This window comes from Anser cygnoides, chromosome 1, assembly GCF_040182565.1.
Source record: "Anser cygnoides isolate HZ-2024a breed goose chromosome 1, Taihu_goose_T2T_genome, whole genome shotgun sequence".
Classification (NCBI taxonomy): domain Eukaryota; kingdom Metazoa; phylum Chordata; class Aves; order Anseriformes; family Anatidae; genus Anser; species Anser cygnoides.
The window spans coordinates 151,726,095-151,740,163 of record NC_089873.1 but is presented as its reverse complement, the minus strand read 5'-3'; the positions used below and the strand labels follow the sequence as shown (position 1 = coordinate 151,740,163).

The 14,069-nt window shown below is 40.1% G+C and overlaps 1 protein-coding gene across 1 annotated transcript in view; it reads right to left on the bottom strand.

The window, feature by feature from the left end:
* Positions 1 to 11,858: 11,858 nt before the first annotated feature.
* EFNB2 (ephrin B2) overlaps positions 11,859 to 14,069 on the bottom strand; it is a 42,484-nt gene continuing 40,273 nt past the window's right edge. The window contains exon 5 of the mRNA XM_048080796.2: positions 11,859 to 13,524. Coding sequence (XP_047936753.1) covers positions 13,142 to 13,524 — 383 coding nt within the window. The 3' untranslated portion in view covers positions 11,859 to 13,141. The remainder of the gene's footprint in view (positions 13,525 to 14,069) is intronic.

Sequence of the window (14,069 nt, the reverse complement as noted above, 5' to 3'; positions counted from 1 at the left end):
CTTATTGTACACTTTGCAAAACTGTCACTGCTGCCGGACCATTCATTACAAATGAGCTAGTTCTGGCTCTCAGTAGTAGAAAATGCACAAGTAAGTTGAAGTCATACGATATGATGAGAGAACTCTTCCATTCTGCCTTTCTTCTCATTGAGAAAATGAAGGCTATTGATTTCCTATTATTCATTTTCCACTGTTTTAAGTTTAAGCCCTTCATATTTATATGTACATTAGGGGATCTAAAGCCACAGTGCTGAAGGGGTTAAGCAGGTTTTAAGCAAAGAAAATGTGTCCAGACTTGCAGAAGCTTTCAAAATGCCATCTAAAAATCAGTGCATAGTAGTCAGCAAAGGCTCAGCCACAGAGCATAGAAAGCAATACTTTGAAAAGAGCTCTTTATTGTTCAAGTACTTTAAAAGTGTATTTTTAAACATCTGGAGCTGTGAAAACTGCACAGATGAGATTGTTCGTTACAGGAGGAGGCAGCGGATGGCAAGCAGCTGTGGGATCAACAACATAACACCTGGTTTCTGACCTAAAGTGACTAAGAAACTGGAGATCTCATCACTGGCAGCCACAGTCCTGCAACATGATCTATCCTCTGATATATTTGTCTAATGCTTTTTTTAGGCCTCCTGTAGGCTCTAGCTGCAGAAAACAATCCCTCTGAGTTCTTTCTTTCCTTGTAGAAATTGGCAAAGAGATAAGAAACAAAGTATGAAAGATAGCAAATGGATCTTGGGGGAATGTGATGGAGGGGGAGCCTCTCTTCGCTTATAATGAGCAGACTGTTGCTCCAGTGCAGAAATTCAAGTTTTGTCTTTCAAATCACCAGGTGTCTCCTAGACCTCATAGATTCCCTATTTTTTCCTCAGTTTCTACTTATAGCATTCACACTTCCTGCTACAGGAGACTAACTGCAGCAAAATGTTTTCAGTCTGCCAGAAGGATTGCTTATAAGGTCTGTATGTTTGTTTCAGTCCTACGCAAGTCTGTACATTTTTTGGTGTAGACGTGTACTAAGTCAGTGGGAATTATGCCTGCATATGCCAGAGCTGAATATGGCCCTAGATTTACTGTGTCATCAAGTATTCGTAACACAATAGCATTTGTCAAAATGCCAGCGTGAAGTGCAAGTGGGTTTCAAACAGCTGTAGTACTGCCATATGCTGCCCTTTGGTTAAGCCATGACTTAAAGTTCAGCTTCCCATTTAGAGCAAAAATTGACAGATTCATCTTTTCCAGATCTTCAGAAGCAGTCAGGCTCTCAGCTGTGCCTCTACTCATCTAAATCCTTCAGATGGACACTACTGACACCTACCACTGCCATTGAACCCAGTGGGTGCCTTGACTGATGAAAAAACTCCTCATGGACACTACTGACACCTACCACTGCCATTGAACCCAGTGGGTGCCTTGACTGATGAAAAAACTCCTCATGGAATTCACTGTCCACCATGAATGAAGTGTTTGGGGTCTCAGCTCAAGCTAGAAGCTCAGAGGAGACCTTGCAAATAGGCACCCTGCCAGTAGACCTGATCTCCCACTTACGACACATACTGAATCAGGATAAGGTAAGGGTCAGAGCCCTCAGACACGATTTGGACTGCTTAGGTGTGTTTGCACCCTCTGCTGTGATGTGAGCTTTGCGTTCCATATTAAAGGAGATTTCCCTAAATGTCAGGTTTGGGGTCGATCTCTCTTACTGAATAGCAACAGGATAATGCCACTGTATGTAAGTGGTGAGGCTTGATGAGCAGGAACCTGACTCCCTAGACCACTGGTTCATAAACTGTAGTATGTTGGAAACTGTGCCCTACCTAACTGTTCAGCTATCAAAAATGAGGAAACTCTAACACAAAAGAGTGACAAACTCAAAATACTTGGTAGGGCACTGACATGAAATCCTATACTCATATCTCTGCTCTGAATCATGCTGGCCATATTTAGTAAACCTAGGACTCCTACACCCTTGGTGAATAATCTAAACTGGAAGGCAAATGCATGTTTTTAGAAGTGGAGATGGAGACATTCTGGCTGCTAGCAGGGACCCTTAATACCTGGGAAAGGACTCAACCTTTGCTTAAAGCATGGTCTGTCTACAAAAGATGGATTGAGTAGTACAGCAAACTGTTACTATGTGGATGATTCACTTGGTTTATGAGGAAGAAAATGGATTAAAGGGGATCTTTGAAAAAGAAGTTTTGTGCATCGGGTTGGACTATGCAACAAAAGAGTATTGAGAAAAATATTTCCCACCAATGTATTGTTAAAGAAATGTTGTGATTTCATAGGTAGAAACCATTTAATCTTTTTGACTGCAGCCAAAAATATAATCCTCCCTGGATAAGATGCTTAAGAGGTGCTGAGCAGTTTCAAATCCTACAACTATTAAGGCAAGCTGAAAGTGCTTATCACCACTCAAGATACAGATGTTTTACAGGAGCTGTCTGCCACAATGCTGTGGACATAATAATTGGCCATGATGGTATCCAAACTGTTTCATATGCAGTTCCTTCTCACCCTTGTTAAGATTAGTCTATTGAAAAAAGCCATGCAATCTCTACTAGCAAATCATATATATTCCTGGCCTCTTTGCTTTGTAAGAAGTAAGAAAGAGTTCAAAGTACAGAAAAAAAAATTGTTTAGGGCATGGGAAATTCCATAAATGGGAATAGATTGAGGAGCAAGGGTACCATAAGAATGAGAATGAGATGAATGAAAATTTACCAAAAAAAAAAAAAAAAGTAGAAATATACTAAGAAGTTATAGAATTTAGGAGTTGGTTTCTCTGTCTCAAAAGACACGAATAGAGGGAATTTAAGTACATTAAAGCTGGAAAGCTAAAAACTGATCAAAGAAATCACTCTTTCATATGATGTGTCACTGAACTATAAAACTCACCTCCACAGAAAACCACTGTAGCCTAGAATTGAGCAAGATTAAAAAAAGAACTTGCTACACTCAACAATTACGTTTATCTTAAAATAGCTGGTAACATGCAGGATTTTTACAAGAGTCGTATTCGTAAAAGACTTGAAGATATTACTAGATCAGTCTTATATTTTACAATGATCTAATTGCCACCCAATTCATGGCAGTTCATGGATTAATAAACATGGGCCAAACTCTTCATGGCACTGAAATCAGACAACCTCATCAGTGAGAAATTCTGCTTCAGCTTTAAGAAATCACTTTTAGGTCAAACAGGAGCCAGTGGAAATGTCAAGTGGATTCTGCACATAGTGAACAGGGAGCATAAGCCTTACCAGACCTCCCTCCGTAACCCAGAAGAAGCCTGTCCTGAGAAGCTGGTGCCTGCCTCCAGGTCTGCAGAAGGCCCTGCCATGACACTTGCAGCTGCTTCTTCCTGCCTCCGTGGTTTTCACCATGCAGGCTGGTTCCAACGTTTCAGTTAAGCCAGATCCTCCTCCTCATTGATCATTTCTGGCAAAATGCTGCTGGTGTAGTGGTACAGAGGGACAAGTCAGATAAATTATGGCATGCTGAAAGCCCTGTATCAGCCCCCACCTGCACTCCTCAGATGATCGGCTGCTTCTGAGAAATCCTTTGATTTCCAAGTGGTTGCTCTGTCATAACTGTCTGCAGAAAGCTGAGCTGTGGAGCACCACTGCTAGGCCCTGTGTTTATCACGTGCTTAGTGCAACCACGACGGACTTGAGAAACTCCAGTCTTGTGCAACACAGAGCAGCTCTTTGCTTTGCGAAAGAATGATCAAAGCACTCAGCGCTGAGGCCTCGCCACCTCCTATCCGCCTCCCTACAAAAGCCTAGGCAACCCAGTGCAATTCCTCAGAGCTGGTGACTGTAAGAGTGAAAATAAAATCAGTCCTTACAGCTTCTGCCAGCAGGGACAAGGCCTTCCTGAACCAAGGTGTATTGGTGCTTCAGTCTGTCAGTGTTGTGGCACAAGTGAAACACGACAGTAAGATATTTCTCAAATCCTTGATATAAAATTGACACAAAAATATGTTCTCTGGAGGCTCATCTACATATTTGTAGGCACTGCTTTATTAATGAATGGTGCCTTCAGTAAAGAGACTCTGTGGAAACTTTGCAATCATCAGCCAGATACAGAAAAAAACAGAAGTGTTGTATAACTTGACAAATATAGTTCTGATCCTATCTTTAAAATATTTAGGCTGGGGAAAAATATATAAAGGAAAAATGACTGCTGTTTTAAAACACAACATTGGAAAGGGTGGAGGTGGGGAGCCGTCGAAAGGGATTTATATTTCTCCTGCAGGAAAAATGCTTTGGTATAAATCCTTTGTACTGTGTGTAATCACATAGGTTACACCTACCAGTGGCCAAAGCATCCAGACTTCGGTTTCATCACCACTCATCATAAGAGACTGAAAAGAGAAAGCTACATAAATAAGCCCCATGCTGGCTGGTACACAAACAGTACAACCAACAGCACTTTCTGCTTCTCAGTGTTGAGCTGATTTAAGGAAACAAAGCAAAACCAAATATTGGTTATTGCCAAAAGTCATTCTGTCTTTCAAATATGTTCACTCAGTTTTGAGCATCACACCAATCACTGTTTCTTAATTCTTCTTAAATGATGGCTTCCAAAGTGAACTGATTACTCTTTTCTGAAAAGAGATCTTAAAAGATCTAACATTGTATCTAAAATCACAAGAAATGAGAAGAAATTACCTCAGATATTTTTAGCTTATTATATTGATGAATAGGGATGCAAGAACAACTGGATAGAAATGAGTTATATTTAAATTGTAGTTAGGAATTTCACTGTATGCTATTTTCTTTAAGATGCAATTGAGTAAATACAAAAGGAAGATATAAAGCCACATACAAATTCAAACCAAAGCTCATTAGAAAAAAAAGAAGGGGCTTAGCAGAAAACATACTCTTGGAACAAGAACTGTTCCTGTGTTCCATCAAAATGTTTTCTTCATGAAAAAGTTGTCACCACCTCAAATCCAGACCCAGTCACATAAAAGAAGGAAAGTCTAGGGTAACATTTATAAAAGAATCTTTCATGGTGAGCAACAAAAGCTTTGTCCAGAAGTGAAACCTTATCTTGGAAGATAAAGGCCTTTGGGACTGACAGGGCTGGCGTACTGCACAGGTGATCAGGGCATGGCATCAGGGTATATAACAAAGGGGTTGAAGGAATGCAGCCACCATTTTCTCAACATTGGAAAGTCAGTAGAAAGCCTCCAGAATTAGCAGTATGAATCTTTACAGCTTGTACCCTGTTTTGAGGTCTAGAAAGCTCACATTTGCTTTGTTGGTTATATACAAAAAGAATGCATAGCATGAAGGAGAGAATATGAAGCAAAGGCAACACATGCAATTATTTTAACTTGTGCATCATCATTTGGGTTTCCCCAAATCTTGAGATTTTTTCCAGCGTGACATATGAAGAGTCCTTTTGCATCATAATCTGGCTTCTGAGCCTTCTGGCTTCACATCCTCTGGTATGCTTCACAGTGATGAAGGATAAAATGCTATTTATTCTGAATAATTACTGAATTGCTCATGTGATCATGTGCTTCCAACAGCTGAGTTTAAAGAAAGCCAACATTCGGTATTTTGATCTAATTATGATATTTGGAAATGCTAGGATAGCGGCCTGTGGGGATGAATGGAAAACATAGGAACAGCAGACAGCTGACCTGCCATTTATGCATTTGGAATAGAATTGAATATAAAGGAATGAGTTTAAATATTGCAAGGAAGGACAAAGACACATTAAAATGTGAAATATTTTTTATTATACATTTGCTAGTAATGCAATCTAGTTTTAAAGAACAGATACAGCAAATTGCTGAAGATGTTCAATACTGTACAAATTACAATTGTTATGGCATTTAATAGCAGAGTCTTATAAAAGCATGTCATTGTTGGTATGTTTTTGAGTGCAGTCTTTATAATATTCAGGACGACACTCTTATAAAGCACTTTCTCATAGCATAAGAGGTATAATAAAATCTGTATGAATATTGCTTATGCATGTGCAATTCTCAACTGTGATAAGTAGGATCATATACCAAACGAAGCTACACTAATTTATATCCATTGAAGGTCTGATCTAGAAACAATCACCACCACCTCCCCCCCCAATGGATTCCTTGTGTTATTAAATTAATTCCACTTCTTCAGCACCCTAAGCATATGAGGTTCTATTCATGTACTTACGAAAACACAGATTTTTTCCATAGGTTTCAAGAGCTATTCACAAAGTTCTTCGCTGTTTAGACTTTTAATAGTCCTACAGTTACTCACTTTTTTGCGAACCTTTGATCCCTTTTTCACAGGATCCCAGCTTGCAGAAAGCACTGAGTTTTGGTCTCCATTCTCCACCCCATGTAGCCTCTTTTTCCTCTCAATGTCTAGCAAAACAACCTGGGCTGGTCTCCTCACATTTTCCTAACAAGAGCCAACAGTATCGAATCACTGTTTTTATTTCCCTTTTCTCTGTCAACATCTTTCTTCTACTTGCTGTTACCTGTTTTCCATTGAAGCCTTTACCTGTGTGTCTCTCTAACTCCCTCCACAGCTGGGCTTGTCATCTCAATCTGATTTTTGCCCAGGACATCATTACAGATTTCCCCAAGTGTCCTCCATGGGCAGTCACTGCCCTGTCACTGGCCTTCCCTCTCCTCTTCTCCTCCCTCTGCTCCACATGAAGCTTTTCTCCAGGAAGAACCACCTGTAGCTTCTACTCTGCATCCTCACCTGGAGAGGTGTGGGCAGACTAGGGCTTGCCAGTCCCACTTTGCCAGCACCTCACCTCTTATTGCCAGATCCAAGCACAAGCAAGGATCTCATCTGCACACTACACTTCCAATTTTAACTCCAGTTCTACCGTCAGCCCCATGATTTTATCTTTAGGGTGATTCCTATGGATTGCATTATGCCTTAATTAAGCATCAAAGTATTTCTGTGAGTCATATGAAAGAGAGATATTGTTTTATTTAAGAGATTATAGCTCAGTCAGCTGAATCCAGCACCATATGGATTATGAATGGCACAACTATGAATACACTGTGGTATATTCTCCAACCTTCTTCTTTTTCCAAAACAAATATTACTTGATTTCTGATCCGATGCTTCATGTGATGACATGCCAACTGTATAATGAGTACATTTGGTGTTTTTTAAGCCCTGCACATTTTCCCACTACAATTTCTATTATGGCTACAAAGATGGAGAACGCCTCTTCCAAAGACTGAGTTTTGTTTTCTTTTATTTTGCTAACTACTACACAATTTTAAACTTTTCTGCAAAAAGGAAACTTACAGTGCCCACAGAACAAAATGAGCATGCTGCTGAGTGAGTAAGCATTTGATCAATGCATCACAGAAAAGCTAAAGAAAGGTACAACATTTTAAACATAGGTAGTAGCATTGTTATGCTTACTCTGTGAGGCACTATTTTATGTAATAGATTCTTATTCCATTCTAGATGGATAACAACTGTGAATTATAATTTTATTTTCCACTTAGCAGAGCCTATTGACTTGGACGAGTTCTTACCAGGGAACCAGTTTCATAATAAAGGCAGTAAATTCTGATTTTGTGCTTGTTTGATAATTAATAGTGCAGTGTCAGCAACAGTGCAAAATGCAAGTATGATTTTTTTTCCTCTGCAAGTTATAAAAGATGGGTTATAAGTTAACAGCTTTACGCTGAGTGTCTAAGGCACATATTATTTACTAAAATGAGTTTAACAGACTCAGTGAAGGTTCAGTTATGTGTGTGAATGTGTGTGCAAGGCCCTCCCATTAATCCAGCATCCTTTTCCCCAAGTGCACCTATACAGTTACACCACCAACCATTCTTCCCCCCACATCCCCTCATGGAGACACCATTTATAGCAACACTGCTTTGCCTTATTGCTTAAACAGTGACAAAAATTGGTATGTGGGAGCTGTCTGTAAACATGCCATCTATAAATGTAATAGTTATATAATAATGTTTATCATGGATGGGCAAAAGAGGCACAGAAATGAAAATGCCACGTAAGCTTGACTCTGTCAAATTACTTTTATCTCTATTCTCTGGTGTTTACCATGGCCTAAAATAAAGCAATAAATTAAAGCCTTAACAAAGCTAAAGAGCCGCAATTCTAACAGGCAGCTGTATCAGAAAAGCTTTTAGAGCAGACCACAGCGTTAATGAGCACCTCACAGACATTAACAGCGTGGCGGCCCTCACCACAACCCACCAAGATGAGCAAGCGAAATCCCACATGTGCAAGGCACGGAGTAGAGAGTGAAGTCTCAATCCAGCCAAGTGTGTATGTGCCTCTGAGTGCGCAGAAGTACTTCATTTGAAGCAACTCACAGCAGTAAATGCAGGATTAGGGCCAAGTGAGTTACCCACGCAGTCAGTGGATGCTCACACACTACACCTTGGGCACCCGCGTGTTCTGCTGGACCACTGAACTGTCCCAAGGACATCTGAAGCAGAGGCGAGAGGGAAACCTGAGTGAACTGCCCTCTAAGGTCAACCCCCACAGCTGACTCTAAGCTGAGCTGGTTAAATGAGCTCCACCAGCAAGAAGCCACGCTAGCCCAATAGTTCGATAGTCTAAGGTTTCTTTAAGTAAGTCCACCTTCACAATACCTGTACCACAGCAACACATACAGTATCTCAAAGTTTACCTTCGCCTGTCACTCATTTTTGCGTTGACTAGTCATAAAAACAAAACAAAAAACCCTCTTGACAAATGGGAATTGCATGACCAATACTATAATAAACTAGCTGCCTTTCTTCAGTGAGAACTGTGACAAATTGGCATCAGTTGTTACAGTGATGAATGCATCTTTCCCCTTTGTAGACCTTTTCCATCTGCTAGTCCGTGGATGACCCTGACATTTATGCACTGCTAACAGGCTGATAGATACTTTGCTTTCAAGGTGACTGGACTTTCTCAAAAATGAAAGTATTTGTTAAATGCGAGAATCAGTTAACCAAGTGAAAATCAAAGCAACACAAGCACAGACCTTGTGTTACTGCTTGTGTCACCTGCACACATTGGCACTGATCTTCTTTAACACGGCTTTCAGAACAGGTGATTTCAGAGTGCCTTATTCGAAGCAGTAAAGCTGGGACAGGACATTGCATGGCCTCACTGAAAGAGGCATGCTGAGGTGCTTTGACATGGTGGTCCTTCTAATCCTTCACCATTCTTCAATTTCTTTCATCTCCTGTCCCTTCTTGCTCAGCCCCGCTGCCCCAGGCTTGCTCCTCCTCCTCAGAAGCAGCAGCAACAGCAACAGTGCCCAAAAGGCTTCAGGTATAATTTTTTCTCTGGCTCTAACTCAGTACAAAAATCACCCCATAATTTCTGGGAATTATCCATGTGGTTAAAATCTCACCTCCTAGATGATCCAGGCAACTTGCAGCTGCTACAACTCACTGACTTCCAAGGGCGTAAGATCTCCCCCCCACACCACTTTTTTTCCCCATATCTGCTGATGTGCCCTATCTGTATGATTTCCTCTCTGGGAAATTAGGTTACAGAAGTCAGTGTGTTACAAGGAGCTTGCTTTGTTCATGAACCAGAAGCAATCTGGGCGGAGAGACAGGGGGAGACGGTAACAGGGAGACAGAAAGGGAAGGAGGGAGGGGCAGATAGAGGCAGACTTGGTGGCTTTCTTATTTATTATTTCTCTTAAAAAAGAAAAAAATGACGAAAAAAAGAAAAAAAAAAGAAAATACTTAGAAGGCAAGGTTTCCATAGGAAAAAAATATTTTATTTTTTTAAGAACAAATTCAGTTTGAAACAGACGTGGAATGTGATTTTCATAATTTTCATTTTCTGGGAGCTAATTGCAATGTGGAACTAAAGCAGATTTCAAACTTATTACCGGCTAGTTTAAAAACAGAACAAAACAAACAAACAAACAAAACAAAACAAAAAAAAGAAGAAATTATTTATAACTCAAGCATAATACTGTGTTACAAACTGGACAAAGAAATTCTTAAATAAATATTCATGGTACACAATTTCAGCACAAATATGCGGCAATTTGGCAACCTTTATACCATTTTTTCCTCAATACAGTGCAAAGGGGAATGACACTGCCTTTAAACAAGCTGTAGCTAAATACATTGCAAAATTCAAATTTTATACAAAACATCTTGCTCGGACTTTATAAAAAACCAACATTGCTCTATATACACAATCTGGTTAAGAAAAGCCATTTTTGTCTTGTTTTCATTTTTTTTTCTTTTTTTTTTCTTTTTTTACTTAAAAAGGTGAGTAAGGCTACTGTAACACCCCAAATCCATATACAGTAAATCTGAACCTATTTACAGCATCTTCACTTAGACATGATGGTGCAAATTCCAAGTCAGGTGACTAGGGATGATCATACAAGCAAGGCATTTACAGTAACTTTTCAAAGCTGAACCAACGTCAAATAAAGGAACAGTTGGTAGATTGTCATAATTCTGCACCAGACACAAAACAAGACGCACAGTACATTTTTTTTCTTTTTTTTTTTCCGATTGGTTGCAGGTTGCTCTTGAGCAATTCATCTGATTTTTTTTCACAGTTTAGTACATAACTAGAATGTAGCCAACTGATGAAGCATAGGTTTGATTTGATAAAAATCAGGATCAGCAAACCCATCTTTTCCCTTCCTCCCCCTCCCCCAAAATAAAATCTTAATGACTTACAAGAGAACCTTGTATGGATGGATTCACAGAAAGGAAGGGTTGTTGAAAAGAATTACATATGTACTGTAGTTAGTCACCATGGTAACCTTCCACAGAACCATGGGTTGGGATTTTTTGTTTTGTTCCTCTCATTTGGACCAACATCCCAACGTCATTTTCAGGTTCAGGAAACAGAGAGAGTGATAATTTCTGTGACAGATTTTTTTTTCCTTTTCTTGCAGGTACTCACTGGAGGTCTGAGAACCCCAAAATGCTGTTGCTACATTTTCCTTCCAAATCAGAAAGGAAAGTGTTACCATAGTAACATGACTATGTTAGAAATGTCTATTTGCATAGCACTTATAAAAGTAGAGTTTTCTTATTTCCTCTCCAGGGTGGGAGCTTCAGGGGAATAGCCATGCTAAAGAGAAAACTTTAACCTGAACCCCCTCTCTACAAATCTCCATGAAATCTACAGAACACTTCAGCTCATAAGGCAAGGGAAAACACAACACAGAAAATAAATGCCGGCACACCTTGTCATTGTTAAATATGTGATGCAGTAACATCGATTTCCTGATTCTTTGGGCTTATTTCCTCATTTTCTCTGATTAGATACCTTTAAAGGGCTTTGGATTCTGTTTGTATATGCTCTCATTACCATTATTTTTGGATGGTTGTTGCTTTTCCCAGAAGCAGTTTCTGCATTTCTTAATGTATACATATATATGCATACATAAATACATATATATGTATATACACACATACACATATATATGTAGAATGATGACAAGTTAAGACTATTTAATTGCCGCAAGTGAATTTCACATCTTCTGGTGTAGATTCTGTGCAATCTCAAAATATATATTAGTAAAAAACAAAACAAAACAAAAAACAACAAAACAAAAAAGTAAGAAAGAAAGAAAAAGAAAAGCTCTCATTTTATATCCCTTGTGTTCTATACACCTATTATAAATAAGACATATCTTCCTTCTCCATCTCAGTGTCATAATTTATTTTATTCTTATGGACTGCAGGAGGTTTGCCGTATGTGCTTTAACTTTGCAACAGAGCACCAATGAACTGCTGTGCCCATTACAGTACTTACACGTACTGTGCAGGTACAGCACTAAGATAAACCAAAGTGTCAAAAGGCTCAGTCAGAAAAAAATTCTGTTTTACTTTTAGAGATGAGAAAGGCTTTCTTTTTTTTTTTTTTTTTTCTTTTCCCAACTTTACCAGTGATAGAATTACAGCTCATTTGACCTGTTATAATCATCTTGGTCAGATTTGGCTCTCTGCTGTTTTCTTAAATGCTTTCCCTGTGTTCAGTATAATGTGACAGTATAGCAGCTGAGTCTGCTTAAAAGTCTTCCAAAGCAGACTACGTTTTTGCTACAGCTTCAAAGCTGTACATTTTATTGCCAGTACCGCAACAGCCCTGCCCTAATATATCCTCAGCGGCCTGCTATTGTCTTGTCCGCTCCAAGCTTGTTCACTTCCTGACAATACCCCTTTGTTCTACTGTATTGAAGGTACTATTTTTTCTGCACACTGGTATTTGATAACCGTGAATTCCTTCAAATGCAGCCCTAAGCCACTGCGCTTGTTATTGTGTCTCCTATTTGCCTCTTAAAACTTAGCATACCAAAGTGCTGTGCTACCTAAATGTTTTTTTCTTCCCAGCTTCTATTTTTGAGGCAGCAGTATTCAATTTCAACTGCAGCCAGCCCTTCCCTCCACCACCCAGTCCTGCTCTTGACTTGTTGACAGCCTAACTTTTTGGCTGGAAGGCTCCTTACTATCAAACACAATTTCTATAAATGCATTACCCATTCGAGTGAGGCTGCTGTAGCAGATGGATGGAGCACAGATCTCCAAACATTGATGTTCCATTAGTGATTCAGTAGGTGGAGTGAAAGGAAATCTTATGTGAAGGATGGCAGAGCCCCGGATAACAGAAATAAATGGAACAGTGACGGACTAAAGCAAGAGAACTTTTAACAAGTCTTACTTAGACACCAAGGTCTGCGTGACAAATCCAGTATGCACTGAGAGAGACACACAAAAGTCAGAAGATTGCATTTCAAGCTTGATATCCTAGAGCACCTTCCCAGGATGCCTAGAGCTATTAACATCCACGGATCACTCCATCTTCCCTTGGCTTTTGTACATGCCTGAACGCCTGCAGCACATGGCTTTGAGGATGATGAATGTAACAAGAGTACAGCAATCAGAATGGGCATCTTCTACATAAAAGTCTTCCAGCTTTTAGTGAATACTGATTCACCGAGAGAGGAATTCTACAGACTAGGTAAGCTGTCCAGCTCGAGTCGGCTCTCGAAGAAAGAGCTGTTGCCTTCTCTCCCCTGTGCTTGAGTCAATCCTAGCGCACAAGGCGTCATCACAAACCCCAACAGAAAGCATTTGACCAGTGAGTGTCCTCTACGCCTCAACTGTACCACAGAATTGGTTGTGTGTTTCTCAGACCTTGTAGTAAATGTTTGCTGGACTCTGAGGAGGCATCTCTTGAACTATGTACACCGGATGTCCATAGTCGCCGCTGACCTTTTCATAGTGGGGGCAAAAGACACTGTCTGCAGTCCTTAGAGGAATGATAATGTCACTGGGCTCGGAACCATTGTTGTTGCCACTGCGTTTTGGGGTGGCTAATGTACTAAGTGAGAGAGTTGTAGTGTGTTGCGGGGAATGCTTCCTGTGTCTTCTCCGGTACTTCAATAATAGAACCACCAAAGTGATGATGATGACGATGAAAATGATGCACCCTGATGCAATCCCTGCAAATAAGGCCACCTCTGAACCCAGTATACTGGAATGCCCAGCCTTACTGCCATCTGTGCTAGATCCTGGAAAGAATGGAAATACAACAGACAAAAGTTATTGCCGTCCTGTGACCCGTTTACACTGCTTAAAAATGTGTAGAGTAAGCAAGACTGGAAGAATTAACTGACAGCTAAACTTTGACAAACCAATTACCCTGTTAGATAGCTAAATGCAAACAGCCGAAGTCAGCAATCAATATTAAACAAGACTTTGTGTCTGTTGGTCTCACTTTTGTGCTGCTCCCAAATCACCCTGTTTCATACATCATCATCCATCAGCAGCAAGGACTGGCACTGACAAGGCAGCCTTTGATGCACAGTGCATCTTTTAACAGATGCTGACCAGCTCAGGGCAGCAGAGGGGGGTGGGATAGTACTGCAAGGGGAAAATAAGACAGGGAAACAACAATTCTCAGAACAACTGGTACTATTTAATGTCACATAGTTCTTCTTCTATTTTATCCATCAGATATTGATTTAAGTGAAACTGTCCTTAGTGTCTCTTTATGTGGACTCCTCATGCTTACGACTGAAACAAAAGAGCTTGAGGCAGCGTGGGAGATGGGCAA